The following is a 20,206-nucleotide window of genomic DNA, read 5'->3' on the forward strand; positions in this document are numbered from 1 at the left end:
ATATATATATATATATATATATATATATATATATATATATATATATATATATATATATATATAGCCCGAGTGTTTTAATGGTGCATGGAATCTGACAATTTACATATAATTACCACTTCTTATAAGCAAGACAAGCCGTAAATAAAAATTAATCTGTAGAAAGTGATATATATATATATATATTAGATATATATATATATATATATATATATATATAAATATATATATATATATATTTATATGTATATATAATATATTCATGTCAGGTTCTTAATAGTAACGGTTGTACCATTACAAAATATACATGCAGGTGCAATATATTAGTAAACAAGCCTAAATATCCCAGTATTAAGACAATTAGAACTTTAGATATGAGATCCTATTACTATCTTATTATCTAGGCATACTTTATTATCGAGATGCAAGATCTTTAGACATTACGCATTAAGATATAGCCAATATCTAGTCATTAAGTTATTTATGTACTTAAATATCTAGATGAAAGATCGTTTAAGTATGTAACCATCATATATTGATACATCAAAACTAAAGTTGTTAGTGTCTTGATCAATGGTCGTTGACATGCACTCAGGATGTCACCTTACAAACTCCGTAGCTTTCCTTTAAATGTATCTGAATCTTGTGTCTTTACATTGATAGGCCTGCAATATCACTATTACACACCTGACTGATAAACGCGGATATTATGTATTTAGAACGTGTGATATTATTAATGGCTGTCAGCCAAGCTTTTTCAGGTTTGTATAGTTTTTCTTATGTCTATGTGAACGAATACATGACAGTACATTAATGTAGACATTTGCAATTCCATTTCTAAAATATTTTTATATATATAATTACCACACAGGCGTCCCAAACACATTTAAAAAATGTTTATGGAATACGACGTCTACCGAGGTTTCTTTGGTACCTTGCCGAGTACCTAACGACAATGGATTGTGCCTGGTGTGTCCCATGGATATTTCAGCGTCCAGCGATGTAATTTGGAGACGGCACGATGAAAAGATTTTTCTTAAGGAACATCGATTGGTTGATGATAATATTTTGCGGGATGTGTGCCACCCTACCCTTTCTTCTCTATACATCCCGAATGTTACCTTCAACAACGCAAACGAGACGTACCAATGTAAAAGTCAGAATGGAAATACCGTGACGTTTATACTGATAATTATAGGTAGGTATCGATAGAACGTAACATGTTTAAATGAATGTTTCTTAAGTAGTAGTATGTATTATGCATTTTAGATCCTCCTGCAAGCAGGAACTCTCGAAGGAGCCTCATTGGCTTATCAAAGCTGCAAGCTGACCGAAGTCAGTCTCTTATGTTCACATTTAACGTCCATGATTATGAATTGTCAATTGTCAACAACTCTGTAACTGGGCGACATACATTAATCTTGGAGTGACTCGAACCGGGGACCTTATGATTGGAAGGCATCGGCGTTAACCAATGAACTAACACTCCTTAGCTAGTGTAATTACACTAGTGTAATAACAAATCTTTACCCTATAACAAAAAAATGATAATATTGTTGTCAGGCCAAAAGATTCGAATCTCTAAATCCAAATTGATACCTTACTAGACATGTTACAAGCTCAATCTAATATCATGTAATATACACATTTTGTTTCACTGAAGGTCATCCTACGCTTTCGATTTCAACGCAGTCAGCCGGATCATTTTGCTCAGAAATAATGAAGAAACTGGAATGCATTGCAAATGAAGTTTTACAGCCAGTGACGATGAAGTGGACGGTGAACAACAATGACATTTCAAGTAAAACATTTTATGAGATTTCGAATCAAACAGTTGCATGGACGCAGACATTCGATACCCTGAAGGAAACTGACGTTGTTAATTGCAAAGTGTCTGGACCGAATATCACTCAGGTCACAACGTCATTCAACTGCTCTCGAAACGATGAAGAGCTAGGTAGGTCAATTTGGTTTAATTCATAACATTCAAGTAATCATTTATCAGTCTGATAACTCTGATTATTTGATTATTCTTAATAATCAATGACACGCTGATTTGAGAGACGAGGATACACACTCCATCTTATTCACAATTAAAAGTGGCGGATATGTCTGCGTTACACAGATCATTGTTTGTCTCCTGGTCACGATACATGGTTGTAAGTACCAAAATATTTCCGGCTACAACATTTGAGAATCATTAGTACAACACATTGAATTCGGGTCAACTTTGTCAATACACAGATAAATTCAAAACAGTATATTTCTTAACAATGCACGACTGTTAGCCTAGTCTACCGTTCTTATTTCTACAATGCAATTGTGGTTGTACACTAAGAACAGTTCTATTTATGTTAATAACCAATCATATAATGATGTAATTGATGTTTTATTTTGACGTTTGATGCTTAACTTTCATGAAATAAGCAAAGCTGAGCAAAAGAGTTGAATATCGCCTATTACTGTCTCGACAATGTTAACTTCTCATCGACATCAATGAAGAAATGAACTAGAAAAAGAGAAATATCCAAGTTGTTATGCAACCGGAACCTTTGTTATACTAAACGTCTTTTAAGAATATACTAGAAAGGTTTTTTTCGAGAACTCTACCTTCCTCTTCGCAGGTTCCCCCCTTGCTGTGTTTGTCATGTTTACAATAATAAGCTTGGTTCTCACAGGGATTGGCGTGAGTTGTTTAATTTGTAAAAAGAAATATACTGGAGCTATTTGTAGGGTCACAAGTAAGTAGCACAGTTTTGTATTGATCAATTATGAAGGTTAATTTATGACTGTGCACTATAGCTTAACAGTTTTAACATAACGTTTGTAAGATCGGACTCCCGACGCTCTAATTTAAATGATCTCATACCACACATGATAGTTTAGCTACTATCCCATTTTAACACTTTTGTCTACATTATCAAGACGAACAGTAAAAAAGTGGTCATCATTACCACTTTATGCTGTTTCCTGACCAAATTCCTAACCATTTATCGTGGTAAACTGTTTAATTATTTAATTCACGTGGAGGAGAAGGTAATGGAGGAGAGAGGGGTGGCGGGGTGGGGTGGTTGATAGTCTTATGTAAGTTAAAGTCACTTTTTCTAAGCATTGGGGGGGGGGCGTGTTACGGTGAGACAGAAGTAAAGTTGACATAACGTACACAGCTACAAACAATGCCGCCTACGTTATTTATGCCAAGCAGCAGTTATCACTACTAACATTATATATTTGGCCTATTAAGCATATGAAATAACGCGATCGCAATCAAGATCAAACACATAACATAAGTAAAAACTTAACAGTAGTAATTTTCCTTTACTTTTCAGATATCAATAGAGTCGCACGTAGTGAGCGGTATGGTTTTTCATAAAAAAAATATTATGTTTACCTCTATTCTGAAAAGCAACTAATAGGGCGTATTACCCGAGTGTTATAACTGTACAGAGTCCACACTGGTTCTGTGGATCTGGCAAATTACACACTATTACCGTTGACAGTTATACAAAGCTAGTATATACACATGCACACACCATTAGAATAAATGTGGTCAAGTGGTACGGACTTGTGGTGTGTGACACAAGGTCCTGGTTACAATGACTACCTTCGGCTGATGAGTCCAAAAAGAATGAAACCGGTATTGAAGTGGTATTTTTTACTGGTGTGTTGATATTTATTACTTTTTTATATGCGTCATATCACTTTCTATACGTTCATTTGTTATTTACGGCTTGGCTTGCTTATACGAAGTGGTAATTATGTGTAATTTGTCAGATTCAATGCACCATTTTAACACTTGGGCTATATATATATATATATATATATATATATATATGTATATATATGTATATATATATATATATATATATATATATATATATATATATGTATATATATGTATATATATATATAAATATATATATATATATATATATATGTATATATATATATATGTATATATATATATATATATATATAAATATATATATAAATATATATATATATATATATATATATATATATATATATATATGTATATATATATATATATATATATATATATGTATATATATATATATATAAATATATATATATATATATATATATATATATATATATATATATCTATAGCCCAAGTGTTAAAATGGTGCATTGAATCTGTATCTATATATATATATATATATATATATATATATATATATATATATATATATATATATATATATATAAATAAATATATATATATATATATATGTATATATATATATAAATATATATATAAATTTATATATATATATAAATATATATATATATGTATATATATATATATATATATATATATATATATATATATATATATATATATATATATATATATATATATATATATATATATATATATATATATATATATAGTTTATCTCTATATATTACAGAACGAAGTGAAATCTTTCTTTACATAAATGAACAGTAATCCTAACAATATAATGCAATTTGTTAATATCGGATATCACAAATTAATAGGAATATGTTAGACACATGTATATACTAGTAAACACCGTAACCTATCAGTCTATGTTTTATATTATCAGCCTAATAAGTTTATCATGTTGCTGAAAACATCATATTGTACATTTCTTCCCGGTTAAACAGGAAAGACAGTGTAACAGTTGTATATTCAAAACCATCCACAAATGGTGAGTTCGATTTCCCGTGTTGTAAGGTTACTGATAATGTGTGGGAACGGATGGAATGTAGCGTAAACATACCGACATTGAATGTGTTTACAATCATTGTACTAACTCATAATTATGTACATAGAAAATTTGAACCATAATCAGACTCCAAATTCTGATCAACGTGAACCTTTGTTTGATTTTTACATGTTAGTTAAAGATATCGTTCATCCCGGAATTTATGTTCCAATCTTATTGTCTCTAACTTACATTGATGTTTTTGACATAAACAGAAGAAAGAGAAAACATCGACACCGTGGAGGACGATGGTATCTCTAATTCAATTTCTCAAATATCCAAAGGCACGTGTCTAAAAGTCGGTGAAAAATTTGAATATTGGAAGTGCTCGTTTACTAATGTCATCAACGAGGAAAAACACTGCATTGTGAAAACTCTTACTGGTAAGCATTATATCAGAAAGTTTTAAGTACTTGCCAGATAACTAATGTATTATCCCAAAGTAAAATGTTCTATCTACGTTCAGTTTTTAAAGTCGTGTACTTTGATATAATCTATAGTGCACTATATTAAGTTTATAGTAATCTCATGCAATTAATTTGACCTTTCTTCTTTAAGTTATTCTTTCCACTGAATTATAAGAAATCGATTTTGTATGTGGTAACCATTATTGTGTTAGAAAGCATTGACTGTTGTGAACATCACTGTGTCAATATGTATTTAGCTAGCCATATGTGGATACTATATACCTATTTTCTACTAAGGCAGTACTGATATAACCAGTTCTTCTTCAACACGTTGGTAACAGGATCTTATTATACACCTTAAATATATAACTGAAATTAGAAAAAGAACTCTCTCTTTTTTTTTATTAAAGCTAATAGTACCATCACAGAAGCTGAAGAGTTTCGCAAGTTAGCTAAGCGATTAAAAACGTTAAGAAAAAATGCTTTCATTGTGGATCTTCTGTCAGTGTCACTGGATATCGGTGAGTTTTGTGTCTGCACATCCAAAATTGGATCTCTTCATTTTGTTTCAAAGCAACAAGATTAGTCTTTTGTTTAGAACATTGCAATCAACCTATTTTCATTATTCAAATAGGTAATGTGTGATGTTTAATAAGCTGGTACAGGAAACTGAATGAAAACAGGTAAACGAGCTATTTTAGGGGATTTGGGACATGTCGACAACACATACACCCGATACAGATAGAGAACAATGTTCTACTGTAATAACTACAGTAAGAACTGAGGATATGTGTAATTCCAACATTTCCAGTTGTTGACATTTGTTGAGATAACACATATCTTCAGTTCTTACTTTAATCCTAATTACACAGATCACCGATGTATCAGATTTGTCAGCACAATCCAGTATTTACTGTGGTTCACACTTTTAAGATTTAAACAAGTTACTGTAATTTCTGTGTGAATCGGCTGACACAGTAGTAACAACCTCTGAATGGATGGTTTAGTGAGATTAGGTACCATTTGGAACAGTACAATTGGAGCAAGTACCCTATTTTCAAATCATTAGTATTATTCAATTTCATATGATTTTTTTTTTTTTTGGGGGGGGGGTGGATTGGTTTGATCGCACTATTTCGTACTAAGACCATCAACATGTTAGGTGATAACATACTTCTTGATTGGATTTACTGCGGATTTTGTTACTTCGTGAATGTAAACAGTGTGCGACATCTCATCCATGTAACATAAATATAATGCTCAGTTACTTGTATTTGTACGAGTGAATTTCTACAACTTCCTAGCGGTAATTGTAATGTTCGTCGGCTTTTCTCAATGGAGAATATGTTAATGAAAATAATAGGTCACTGGCTAAAAACTAATAAAAGGAATCTCGTTTCACTCAAGACACATATTATTATAATGAATCACAACACTTTTTGAACTCTTTTATTCTGTTTAATACAAAGAGACAACGTAAACTGGAAAGGTTTTATTTCTTTACCATACAGACAGAAATTCAAAGTAAAATAACTATATACAAACAACAGAAAAACAACTAAGAGATGAGCTTACATTGTTTCTACATCGTTGCCGTCTACTGAACGCAATGAAATTTCATTTGAATTTTCGTTTGAAAAAGCGAATGATGTGAATGGATTTTTTATACCCTAAAAAACACGTTACCTACACACACAGCGTAGCCAGTTACAATGTTTCTGTGTATCTTGTGTATATTAACCAACATTAAGATCGCTCGAATGGGATATAATTTTGTTCTAAAGTAATGATCATTAACAATTTACCTGTTTGTACAAAGTGAATATATTACACTTGGCATGCTCTTTATTCGTGAATATGTTACTCCTTGTTTTTTGTACATCAGTTCCTTCCATAGCTTACATGTTCATGGAATTTGGGACATTACGAGACTTGTTGCTGATGCGGTACGAAAAGACAAGAAGTCCCACATCAGTACAACAGTACATCATCAAATTGAGGGACTCATATCATTATCATATGATGTTGCATGCGCCATGCGTTTCCTGGCTTCGAAGAAGGTAACATAGTGTCTTAGATAAATAGTACCAAAGGAATGATTGTTCTCGGTCATCGCCAGGAGCAAGTGTTAGGATGTATATTACATGTGTATTTTTACTCTAAGAAAATAAAACAAGCCATTTTGCTCTTTACTACTGTTCTTTGTGTTGCCCTTGTATGAATTATAAGTAATGAACTCCAAAAACTTAATGTATGGTTTGCATTAAACAAGTTATCTCTCAATGTGATCAAAACAAGTTGCTCGTTATTTTCCAGTCGCAGTTTTAATACTGATCTGGACACTTCAATCAATGTTTATATAGAACAAGTTAATGTTGCAAAGTTTCTTAGTGTTCTCATGGATCATAACCTGAACTGGTATATTAATCGAACAAACTTAAGTATCGGAATGAATGGATGGATGAACGGAGTGAATGAATATGTGAATAACGGAATGAATGATTCACTCATTCATTGACTAATTCATTAATTTCCAGTATTGCCACCCTGTTCTGTCAACGAGAAAAGTTTTACTAACGGAGGAATGTAGGTGCAAAATTTATGATATATGTCCCGAAGACATGGCTTTGGTAAACGCGAAGAGACAAATGGAAAAGGTATTCATTTTTCATAGACTGTTGAAGTATTTAATTTCAATAGTCATACTTGTATGTCGTTCATTGAAAGATATACTTCTGTCATGTCAGTTTACAGATTAATGTGATAAAGGTTATAATAATCAAGTTATTAAGAGTATTTTATTAACTACTATAATAGTTAAGGATCTTTTATAAACATTTAACTTTCATTTTCGTCCCACTTACTGTTAGCTATATATAGATGATCAACGTCACAAGTGTAAAAACCGATTGTTCAAATGATTATCTCTATCTTTGTGTTACTTTACTTTTAATATGCACAACACAATGTATGTTTTCTTCTTGCAAATGTCGAATCAAATCCAATGTTTATCTTCTATCGCATTACAGAAGTTCCCGCCAATAATGTGGTTGTCTCCTGAAGCTGTCTTTATGAAAGAATATTCCATTGAAAGTGACGTTTGGAACTTTGGTGTTTTTTTGTGGGAGACATTCTCCATAGGTAATTGTCAGTAAACAACTGAGGTTTCTAACAATCACAGAAAACCACGAATAAGAATTGTTCAGTTTCTAGTAGAGTTGTAAATTACCTTTAACACGATCTCTTATTCTTCAATAAGGTAGTACTTAAGTTGTACAGTTTTTCATTTTTGCCGAGATTTGTAGTAGTCGCATGTAAGACATACTACACTGTCGACAGCTCCGGTCAGAGCCCTGTCCAGGATTTTAAGAATGTCGGGGTGTAGCTCTGAGGTCTTTGAAGCCCACTCTTGGGTCGGTGGGTGTAGGGAAATGTTAATGTTTATGTTAATGTTAATGTTAAATGTTAATGAATGCTAAAGTGTTTGACACCAAATGCTGCATTCTGTAGTTGAGCTATATTTTATATATACTACAAATTTGATTCGTATTTAGGTCTTTACGCAAATTTTTGTTAAAACCACTTTGAAGTTTTGTAAGGTTGAAAAAGACGGATTCACATCCCACAGCAGTAGATTCGACCCTGTTTGTGGTGCAATCGATGGCTAATTATATGAGTTTGTTCCGGTAGTATGACAATAAAGTAAACTGTGTCGAACAAATTCTCTTACCTAGCGGAAGTTCCGTGCGCAGGTCTCATGAAAAGCCAGCTAGAGGAAAAGATAAGGCAAACAATTATCCTTACACAGCCCGTATGTTGTCCAGGAGCTTTGTAAGTATATCTGAACTCTTTCTGAGCTTGTTCATATTGGTATGTTTATTCAAATGACACATGGCGCATTGCCGTTTTCTTGTAAAAGTAAAATTATATTGAGATAAAATGAATCCACCCTAAATTAGTTGAATATCAGATAACAATACTCTATTAAGTTTTAAGCAGCTAAAATAACGTGTGATATTGCAGTACACCTATTGCCTCAGTTCAAGTTGAAATAAAAAATAACGTCGCAAAGAAAATGAAAAAAACAAGTATGGAAACAGAAACAGATTTTGCACATTTTTTTGGCGCTGACAGTTATAAACACCAAGTTAATAAAATTAACTGATATGTCATTAAGGATGCGTGGTTTATTCACCCTCCCGGAGACAATTTTGCCCAGAGAACTAGTGCATCTGCAATTAATGACTATGAAGAACTACTTAAATATAACAGAAGAATGCATGAAATATTTGTCACGTTTCTTATTGCTAAAGATACAGCCTTATGCTTATGTGCTGGTGTCATTCGAAAGGACAACGACCAACAATGGAAGCCTTACACAAACAAGTGAAAACTCTACTTGAAGGTTTGGACGTGGTAAGTAATTAGCTTAACGTTGGAACTCATTTTATATTCTTCTTTTGTTTTAGTGAGAGATAAAAGACATATCACTTTTAAGTTTCAGTTGACCACATGGTATTTATCATGAAACATCACAATTTCAATATTATCAATCGATAACGATTTCTATCACACTGTTTGAATGTTTCCTTTTTTCCCGTTAGAGTGCACTAAATGAAGACGTTGGATCATTAGACAAACATGACATTCCAAACTGTGATATCGTCAACCCTGACTAGCTGGAATGTGAATGGTCTACAGGTGGTACCAATAACACTGAATGCAGTATACGCTTGAATGCACTTCTTCTATCTAATGGCTGATTCAACATTATATAATTTAACTTGCTGCTATCACCATGTCTATCACAGATCTTGTTTATTAATCGAAGACCTCACATAGAGCACAGAGCACCCATACATTTATTCTAGTACAATTGCATATAGGATAGTGGACACATTTTGTTGGTCGAGCATCATTTAAAGGTTTACATATTATGTTGTATACCTTTATGATGTAATGAGATAGAGTCAAAATATTATTCCTACTTTAAGTGCTCAAACAAATTCAGTTGCTTTAACAAAGTTTGTATTGAAATGATTTTTTATTGCACCATAAAAGGAGCTACTTTATGTTACTCTGCAGGAATTGCAATGGGAATAAATATTCAAGTGAGGAATCATGTTCACCTCACGAATTTGTTAAAAATGTATTGCATAGCCTATTAAAAAAATATATGTATATATACATTCATATTGCCTGTTACCTTTGGGGCTAACGTTTTGTCACTGATATATATAAAAAAAAAATCTACTTTGAAAATGTGACATCCTTTTTTGTCACTTTGTATCATGTGTTGAATATTTTTAATTAAACCTACCCATTAGTACATGACACCTTAAGTCAACTGTAACCATGGTAAAAGTGGAATACATTTTAGTTCCACTGTGAATTTTAAACAATAAGCTCTGCTAGTTTCACTACAGAAAGTTTTCTTTTCTTTTCTCGTTATCCCTAAGTTTTATTTCTTTATTTCTGAGTGATTTTATATTTTATATTTTTGTAAGGTTCCATTTAATCAAAGAATTTAACGTTAACGTTTCCTCACTGATGTAGAAATAAAACTCTACTTTTGAACGTTTACATCCTTGTTGGCTTTTTTTAAATATTAAATTAAACGTATCCATTGTAATGACACATTAAGTCGTTTGTAATCATGGCTAGAAGGGATTACTCTTTAGTTCCACCGTGTCTTTTTTAATAAACGTTGCTAGTTTCACGAACATAAAGTTTTCGGGTTGTTTTTTTCTCGTTTATTTCTAATTCTTTACTTTTGAGTGATTTCCTTTTTCATAAATTGGAGTGGTACTTATAAAGTACTCTCCATGTTTAACTTCCTACTTTCGAATCATTTACGTTTATACTGGGCTCGAGAAGTGTTTTTGTTAAGGTGCACTTGAGTTCAAATTGAAATGGACTAGGCCTTTTAATGATGAGGAGTACAGTAGGTGGATTAGTCAAATAAACGACCAATACTGATACTCGAAGGCAATCAATTTGGAGAAGAATGGTGGTATTTCCCACGTATTCTACGATGCATTTTTATTCATTTAGCAACTCGTCTTTGAATCGAAAATATTTTAGGGTCACTTATTATCACTGATATACTGTTCAGTTTGGTTTATAATGTGTCCGTTATTCATTCACTTATCCAATCGTGCAACACTAAAATGAGACAAGGAACGTGATTTGGACGCACTTTGTATGAAACTGTGAGGAATTGGTGATCAGCTGTACCCGCCAAGCACCATGTCGGTTACTTAATACACGCGTTTTTTAACTGCAGTGGCAATTAAGAAGTGATGTTGATGTCTAACTTTCTACTTTCGAATCATTTTCGTTATTACGGGGCTCGAAAAAGGTTTTTATTTTAAAGTGCACTTGAGTTCAAACAATACAACAATAAAAGAACAGGCCCTGCAACGGAGAGCATACAAATATAGAAACAGTAAAATAGAATGACAATAGGGAATGATACCTTTATCTCTATACACATATAATAATGGCAACTTCTGAACATATATCACATAGCTGTATAGCGTTAATCCATGCAAATTTCAACTGTAACTAAGAATAATGATATTACGAAACACCATCAGTTCTTAACATGCAATGTTAGATATACAGTACCCTTGGAGTATCACCATAATGTCCTTACGTAGAGCATTTGACACAAGACAGCTAAAACACTAGATCATTTAATTGATCACATCAAGAAGACTTAGAATATAATTAACATCAGAGCAATACCATTGCAGATAAGAAAACGCGACCCAGGGGAAGAGCAGTGCTCCACAATCCTCAGATAACCGCATTAACAATGTCCTTTGTAATAACTCTCCTTAACGTCAATTCAAACTGACGGTACCCACATGGTTCTATGAACCAGCCACTTATAGCAATACACTAATTACTCTAATACATTCTCAGCCTCCAAATTAAATAAATACGTGTGGCGATGCTTAGGTGAATGCACACTATCAGAGTGGTTATCTAGAGATACACTTCCTGTAAATAGAGTACATCAAAAAATAACGCGATTTCTTTTAAAAAAGAACTAAGAAAAAGAGAAGACAAGAAAAAAGGAAGAGAAAGAAGAGGAACCTAAATCTCAGTATAAGTTGAAGTAAACTCTCTTATTTTGCATTTAAAATGAATTTGGGGAAGGCTGTGACCTGATATTAATCAGCAAAGAATTCCCATGTGATGCTTGCACAATGACGAATGCTATATTTTCCTACATTGTTGCAAACGCGATTAGGGCGTAGAAATTGTATGTGCCGTGAGTTGTAATTGCGAATGGCACGGTTGTGAACAAGGAAATTTTCGACAACAGTTGGGACCTGTCCTTTAATAGTTCTACATGCAAATGTGGCTACATATACATATATTAAATCCGGAAGCTTGATGATTGTTTTGAAGAAAGCCTTTAAACATGTTATACAACTTTAATACATGTATTCCACGGTGGTTATAGGTTTTAGGACACCCCCAGTCTGTGACACGCTCGCCCCAGGGCAATATTTCCATCATTAACTGGGAAATACGAATAACATTGTCGGTGGAAACCTTACATCAGTCTATTTCTCTGTGCACCTGTCCATGGACAACATTGTGTGATGAAATGTCATGGTGTTCCTCCCATCGATACCACAATGGTTTAACAATGGTAGTTATGATCAATAAACAGAAAAAAATAGTGGTTTTTACATAAATATGGCAAGGGTAATTTAAGAAAGACATTTAAAGATGATTAAAAATTCTATTTTGCAGTCTCTAAACACGTAACTGGCAACTTTGGAAAGGGAGAAAATTAACAGTTTTAATTGTTTTGACCTTCACAGAAGAAACACAAACTATGGACTTTTCCCTAATACCAACTTCTTCAGAAGTGGAAACAATGATAGTAAGGGTTACAACTCAGCTAATGAATCAGTAAGCTGCTTCACTGATGTTCAGCCAGTAAGTTGCTCTACATTCCCGTTGGTACACATATTTCAAACAGCAAGGCTTAATTTGTGAACACATTATCTCAAAATGGGACGGTCTCTTGGTCATTTTTTTCTAAATGTTGTTTACACAATGTACTGCTCAAAAAAGCGAAACTTCTAGGGATATTAAATTTGGTATTGATATATATCAAATTGAGTACATGCAGGAAGTCTGTCAATTAGTAGAGTAGTCATTTTAGATCAACTTGGTGTCAATATGAATTTATGTAATATCTCATATATGCTTCACTTTACCATATTTCAAATTAGTGAAAGCCTCATTGGCTACATCATCGAAACTACAATGCATTCTGCATTCTGGTTACCCTCATTTTGATCACTGGTTTGTCATTTATGTAGGCAAAATCTTCTTTGTTTATGTGTTTCCTAAAGTCACACTGAATTTAGTAACGTAGTAGCAATTTTCCGTGAAGAAGGCAACGATGTGAGTACGAGATCATAGCTTATATTAATTGTCCGTGCGGTTGCTAGCCCCATTGGTAGGCGAACAAAATCATCTTCTGTTTTGACTCCGGATCGTTTGGTCTGCAGGTCGAATTTGCATGTTCATCGGGTGGGCGCTCTGAATAATTCCTTCAACGTGATCCTACGAGTGAACTGATATCAGTTGAAATAAAAGCCGACTGGTTCTACGTTTTCGGTAGGACAGATAAAAGCCCTTTCTTTAATGAAGAGCGTTGGTTCTTCGTTCGTCAGTTGTCTTAGCATAGAAATATTTTACTGTAAACAATCTTTTAAATATAGTACTGACAAAGGAAGACCGAGTAGATGCCAAAATTGAACAGGGTGAATCTTTACAAGTCTTCACTTGGACGTAGAGATAACAAACTTAATGTACAACTGTTTGGCTTAAGCAACATTTAAAGTAGAATGGCATACTGAACACGACACACTACAACAAATCCGTTTTGGTGGTGACCATGGAGCACGGAGCTATTAACAGATGTAATAGCTCCATGGTGTGACATAATTAAAGAATAACGGGTTGCCCTGACGGAATCCGTTTGGATTGATGTCAATGTTGTTTACACTTTACATTAAGGAAAACAACGTATTGTATTGTGTAGCTCTTCAAATACTCTTCTTTCATTCAGTGCATGAGAATCAAATCGGTTACATCAAACTATTGGTTTGCTAATTCGTTCGCTAATTCATAAGGATTAAAGTTGAATTCATGTCAACTCGTTGCGTGATGGATTGTTTCGGCAGCTTGAAATGATTTATATTGGATAGTTTGGTTTTGTCCTGAAAAGTAAAGAAAAATACTTTATAATCAAAAATTTATTGGTAACCTAGTGAGGGAGCCTGCTCAACCCATATGAGCAATTCAACAGTGAGAATGTCAACCCATGTGTCTTCAAACTGCTTTCGCTAATTAGAGTAACTAAGGCTACGTCAAGAAACCTCAAGGTCAGAGGTTAAATGGGTACATTGATTTCACAGTATTTTTTATTCTCTCCAAACTGATGTTTGTGGGCATTACATGTTGGACCGGAATTGATACATATACACACAGTGTAGTCGTGGCTGACGTTCTGTTGCATTAGGAAGTACCCGTGCAGATGCAAACGAATTCCGCCAACTAGCATTGAGCTTAAAGAAGTTGAGAAGACATCACCTTTTAGTGGCTCGTCTCCTAGTGTCGGTGGAAAATGGTACTCATCAAACATTCAGACGCTTATAGAGACTAAACCATGATTTCTTTCATTATTGATGTAACTCTGCAATCAGTGTATCTTGTGAAATGTATCAACTCTTTTACCCTAGATACTTTGTATGTGTTTGATGTTTTTGTAGTTAAAACTAAAATTACAAATTAACCTAACTTAAACGAAAAGTAACATATTTCTTACTACGTTCAAAGTGTTCATTCACATGCACATAAGAAGTTTAGTACCAAGTGATCTTTGTAATTTCCAATGTAATGTCCAATTGTTATATCAAAGTTAACATTTCAAGTGGGAAAGATACATAATATAATTTATCACGTTTCCTGATAAGTCTACTTTTCACATCCTGCTTTTCACTGCTGGGTCTGCTTTTCACACCCGTTTGTAGTTTTTTTTTTTTACATTTGATATGCTTGTGTACACTTCCATCGGTATACTATGGATACATAACTTATGGAACCCTGCGTGATATGTTGATGTCTCAATACCAAGAAGCCCGGAAGTCATATATGTTAATAAATAATAGAAAGCAACTTCCAGAAAATATGAAAAGTCAAGTTCAGGTGTTGCTGTATTTATCATGCGAGGCTGCTTTAGCATAATGACATTGTGTTGGAATACATCAATAGATCACCGACCAACATTCCAAACAATTTTTGGGACAATATCAACGCTCTTAGAAAATGTTACCCAAGTAAGTCAATTCAGAATTGTATCCTGCATGTAATCACTTAATGTCATGATTTTCTGAGAAATGCTCGACTTACTGAAACATCCAGAATTTCTCAACAAAACTGTCAACTAATGTTAGATCTCCTTTCTTTTTCATTATGCAGGAAGAACAAGTTCTTAGATGTAAAGCATCGGACTACTACTCAACCTTGGAAATATCGTAGTTAAGCTGTGGTGATATATGTTTCATTAATATGTGATGATGTGCAAGAAACATTTAGAAATAGAAACAAATGCACAGTCATGTTATGAAGCGTACATTGCAGTTTACTCAAAGAATTAGCCGCTATGAAAGTACCTTAAGCTCATTTCGTCAGCATGAAAGTCTGTAGTAACATCTGTAAACTTCATCGATGCTTCATTCAAAGTATAAAGTCAGTCCATTCTGGTTTGAATAAATCATAGAAGTTTATGTTCATATTTTAATTCTCTGCCTCTGTTGCATTTGATGACAAAGTTTGTTAGTGATAAATTACCACCAACATGTCTATTGCCCAATGCGAGATTGGTCAATGTAGATCATTTGATCAGACGGTAACATTTACATTACTTCAATTAATTTTAACAAGTAATTTGTGTGCTTTACAATCTCAAAACTTATTAAAATCTAGTCTTTAAAAGAATGAGTGGACTGGTGACAATGTCGATAAACAATTGGAGAACAATATTTGCTTTACTTCTTGTAAATGCATATTGTGAGGAAAAAAATGGTTCTTGATTACCTTATCTTTCAATTTCTAACTTCCTACTTTACAAGATATATATTTAACAAATTATCTTATTTGACAAACCCAATAATAATTAAAGGCCAAACCACAATGACTACATTTGTTCTCTTCTTCATTGACGGAGCTATTTGCCTCAAATTTGCCTCAGATTTTCAGTTATATATAGATATTTTATTGATCTAATCATATATTTTAAAAACTTACAATGAAGCAGACTTTACAACATTTTGCAATTTACCCTAAATTTGAGGTATTTGTGATTACGATTTAACCATTAATCTAGATTTAATGAAGTTTCTCAATTGACTAACCAATAATAATTAAACGTCAAACAACACTGAATACATCTGTTCTCTTCCTCAGGAATATCATCGACGAGACTATTAGTTTGCCTCAGTTATTCAGTTTAAAATAACCATTGTATCCATTTTTCCATTATTCATTAGTTTTCATTGATTCAACCATCTATTGTAAGAACTTACAATGAATCAGATTTTACAACATTTTGCAATTCACCCTAAATTTGAGCTATTTGTGATAACGATTTTATCATTAATCTTGATTTAATAAAGTTTCTTATTTGACTAACTCAATAATAATTAAAGGTCAAACCACACTGAATACGTCTGTTCTCTTCCTCAGGAAGATCATTGACAAGACTATTAAGTTGCCTCAGTTACTCAGTTATATATATATATACCCTTGTATCATGTTATTCCATTATTGTATTCTCATCATCTATTGTAAGAGCTTATGATGAAACAGACTTTACAGCATTTTGCAATTTACCCTAAATTTGAGTTGTTTGTGATATCGTTAATCTCGAATAAATTTCAATTAAAAAACAATACTCAATACGATAATATACTTTCAACATTTCATTTCATTATTATAAATGAAATTCAGTTATTTGCGAAATTGTTACCAATAAGGTAACCGTCTCTTTTCTGTCAACTAATTACACTAACAGCAGAGAATGGTATAATAACTGTGTACACAGTACTAATATGTCTTATTATTCTTACTTTTACAAGACAAGACAGCATCACACACACATCATTCACGCAGAAATGAGTATATCTATTTTCAATAACCCCAAAAGACTCTTACTTTCAACGTACCATTGTATGCTTAATAGCTGTATTGCGTTATTGCTTCGTTCAGGTTTTTATTCAGATGTATTGCATCTATGAAGTGGCTATGGCTACATATCTTTTTAAAAGGTTTCACTCCTTTTCCCGTCACATAGGCAGGCATTAATAGCATGTATCATACAAGGCAAGACAGGCAAAGGGAACACGGTATTGTAAACTGCAGGTTAGCTTTTGACATTGTAAATGTGTACAATCTAAGTACTGTAAGGTACTTCACTTCATAACAAAGATGTTTACAAAACCGGACATACTAGTTCTGTTTTATCACCGTTATATTACAAGTGCGCGTGTGAAATATAGCGTTCATAAATACATAAAATACGTATGAATATAGTTTAAGGGTTGCACTTTGTCCCTTAGGAGTTGTGTTTGATATTGAAGTACATGATAGTTTCAGTTTATAGTTTACATTTACTTCATAAAAGTCTGATGGCGATATCAAAGCTAGCACACTCGTCTGCATTTAAGTATATATTAATATAGGCTTCAACACTAAGATAGGTAGGTTATAGCCCGGCAGCCCAGTGCACTTTGATCAAACGAACGAGGTACCAATATCTGAGTATTGGAACATTTGTGGAAAAACCCAGTATATCCAAAAATGGATGTCTGCCGTGGTCGCTCTGCTGCATGTGGCCCCTGGGGCCGGTTAAAGGGGGCCCAAAAATGCATCTGATCAAACGAACGAGGTACCACTTGAAACCAATGTCAACGTAATGCATGAATGCCACATAGTACTGAATGGCCCATGCCAGACAAATTTTCTGCTGCAAAGGGCCCGCCAGACGCCCAAGAAGGGCCCCTAAAAAAATGCATCTGATCAAACGAACGAGGCACCACTTGAAACCAATGTCAACTTAATGCATGAATGCCACAAAGTACTGAATGGCCTATGCCAGACAAATTTTCTGCTGCTGAGGGCCCGCCAGACGCCCCCAAATATGGCCCAAATGCCCATTAGCGTAGCATTGACCCAGATTAAATATGCAAGGTACCACTCAAAACCGGTTTGGAATGTTCGGGTTGATCTTACAGACTATGGAAATCATATGCCAGACAAATTGTCTGCTACAAAGGGCCCGCCAGACGCCCCAAAAGGGCCCATAAAAATGCATTTGATCAAACGAACAAGGTACCACTTGAAACCAATGTCAACTTAATGCTTGAATGCCACAAAGTACTGAATGGCCTATGCCAGACCAATTTTCTGCTGCTAAGGGCCCGCCAGACGCCCCCAAATATGGCCCAAATGCCCGTTAGTGTAGCATTGACCCAGATTAAATATGCAAGGTACCACTCAAAATCGGTTTGGAATGTTCGGGTTGATCTTACAGACTATGGAAATCATCATACCAGACAAATTGTCTACTACAAAGGGCCCACCAGACGCCCCAAAAGGGCCCATAAAAATGCATTTGATCAAACGAACGAGGTACCACTTGAAACCAATATCAACTTAATGCATGAATTCCACAAAGTACTGAATGGCCTATGCCAGACAAATTTTCTACTGCTAAGGGCCCGCCAGACGCCCCCAAATATGGCCCAAAATGCCCATTATCGTAGCATTGTATATGTATATGTATACATATATATATATATATATATATATATATATATATATATATATATAGCTGTATCTATCCAGGTCATAGGTTATGCTTACCTAAAGTATAACACGCATATCAAAGGTATGAAGCTGCAAGAACCTAAGAACCAATTTACTTGTGTCAAAAAGCCATGCGTTTGACGTTATTCGTACTCTTTTGAGTGACCTTGATATATAACTTCCTTGTTTCGAATTCAAAGTAGTAAATGTTGTTGAAAAAAAGTTGTTACACTTATATATGCTGATTACAACGCACGGTATAGTGGTGGTTTCAATAATTAACTTGTTGCCAGTTTCTATTTTTTTCTCTTTCCTGTTACCATGCTCTCGTTTTTGCTTTCGCTACGGAAAATTCATAATAAACGAAGTGAAACCTTCTTCTTCTTTGTCTTCTCAAACGGCTACCGGGTTTATTGACCATTGTAGGTAAAAGCAAATGGTACTGGCGGATGAAGATTCGATGTATGTATGGGACTTTGGAACTTTTGCTGAAAGGTATTTTATTACCATAGTCAGCTTCTAAACACTACCTGCTGACACTATGTCAGCTTTGAGTTACTGTTTGCTACAAGGTCCGTAAATCGTAAGAGCTGCGTCTATAGAGGCAGCTGTGTCGTATAGCCCTGGAAATATGATGAAGCACGCCATCTATCCTTGAAAAGCATCCATAGAAATATTTAATTACAAAATCCTTCATACTCAGGTGTGATTTAATAGTTTCCAGCAAACTGTTGTATAATAAGAATGGAGGATATTGTCACAATTTGAGGTGACGTGATAAGAGGTGACGTCACGTTTAGTCTCTCAGTCACAAACTAAAGTTACAATGTTTACCTCTATGTGTGTATGATATAACCATGGATGCACACCAACATATACAATACGATGTATTAAAATATCGATATCGTTTCGATTTATTCGTGGATTTTATGGCCTGTTGTCATCATCCCAAGACAGTGGATGAATTATTCCTCTGTTTTATATCAACTTTATAATTTGTAAATTGTGTATGTCATCTGCTGAGAGAAAACAGTGTGTCTTTGGGTTATAGAATCACCATCACCACCACGGACAGTAGGGCCACTAGATGTAACACGACAAAGATTTAATTTAACTGACAAAACACTGAACTTGTTTTAAATT

General features: G+C 33.8%; 1 protein-coding gene and 1 long non-coding RNA gene across 2 annotated transcripts; both read left to right on the forward strand.

Moving 5' to 3' along the window:
• The first annotated feature begins 1,664 nt into the window (after positions 1 to 1,664).
• LOC139976850 (uncharacterized) lies at positions 1,665 to 9,556 on the forward strand. The gene is made up of 11 exons (XM_071985680.1): positions 1,665 to 1,954; positions 2,622 to 2,738; positions 3,327 to 3,354; positions 4,651 to 4,694; positions 4,967 to 5,134; positions 5,569 to 5,679; positions 7,044 to 7,218; positions 7,696 to 7,815; positions 8,188 to 8,299; positions 8,893 to 8,989; positions 9,472 to 9,556. The coding sequence occupies exons 1-8, from the start codon at positions 1,717 to 1,719 to the stop codon at positions 7,733 to 7,735; spliced, it is 921 nt and encodes a 306-aa protein (XP_071841781.1). The 5' UTR covers positions 1,665 to 1,716; the 3' UTR covers positions 7,736 to 7,815; positions 8,188 to 8,299; positions 8,893 to 8,989; positions 9,472 to 9,556.
• A 3,478-nt stretch (positions 9,557 to 13,034) lies between these two features.
• LOC139977716 (uncharacterized) lies at positions 13,035 to 16,678 on the forward strand. Its single transcript, XR_011796647.1, has 2 exons — positions 13,035 to 13,120; positions 15,677 to 16,678. It is a non-coding gene; the product is annotated as an uncharacterized lncRNA (long non-coding RNA).
• The last annotated feature ends 3,528 nt before the right edge of the window (positions 16,679 to 20,206 follow it).

This window comes from Apostichopus japonicus, chromosome 12, assembly GCF_037975245.1.
Source record: "Apostichopus japonicus isolate 1M-3 chromosome 12, ASM3797524v1, whole genome shotgun sequence".
Classification (NCBI taxonomy): domain Eukaryota; kingdom Metazoa; phylum Echinodermata; class Holothuroidea; order Aspidochirotida; family Stichopodidae; genus Apostichopus; species Apostichopus japonicus.

Excerpts from the sequence above, each read along its gene's own strand:
- LOC139976850 (XM_071985680.1), top strand. The coding sequence starts at position 1,717 with ATGAAGAAACTGGAATGCATTGCAAATGAAGTTTTACAGCCAGTGACG. Across the intron at positions 1,955-2,621 it reads TCGAAACGATGAAGAGCTAG|GTTCCCCCCTTGCTGTGTTT; the intron begins GTAGGTCAATTT and ends TCCTCTTCGCAG. Across the intron at positions 3,355-4,650 it reads AGAGTCGCACGTAGTGAGCG|GAAAGACAGTGTAACAGTTG; the intron begins GTATGGTTTTTC and ends CCGGTTAAACAG.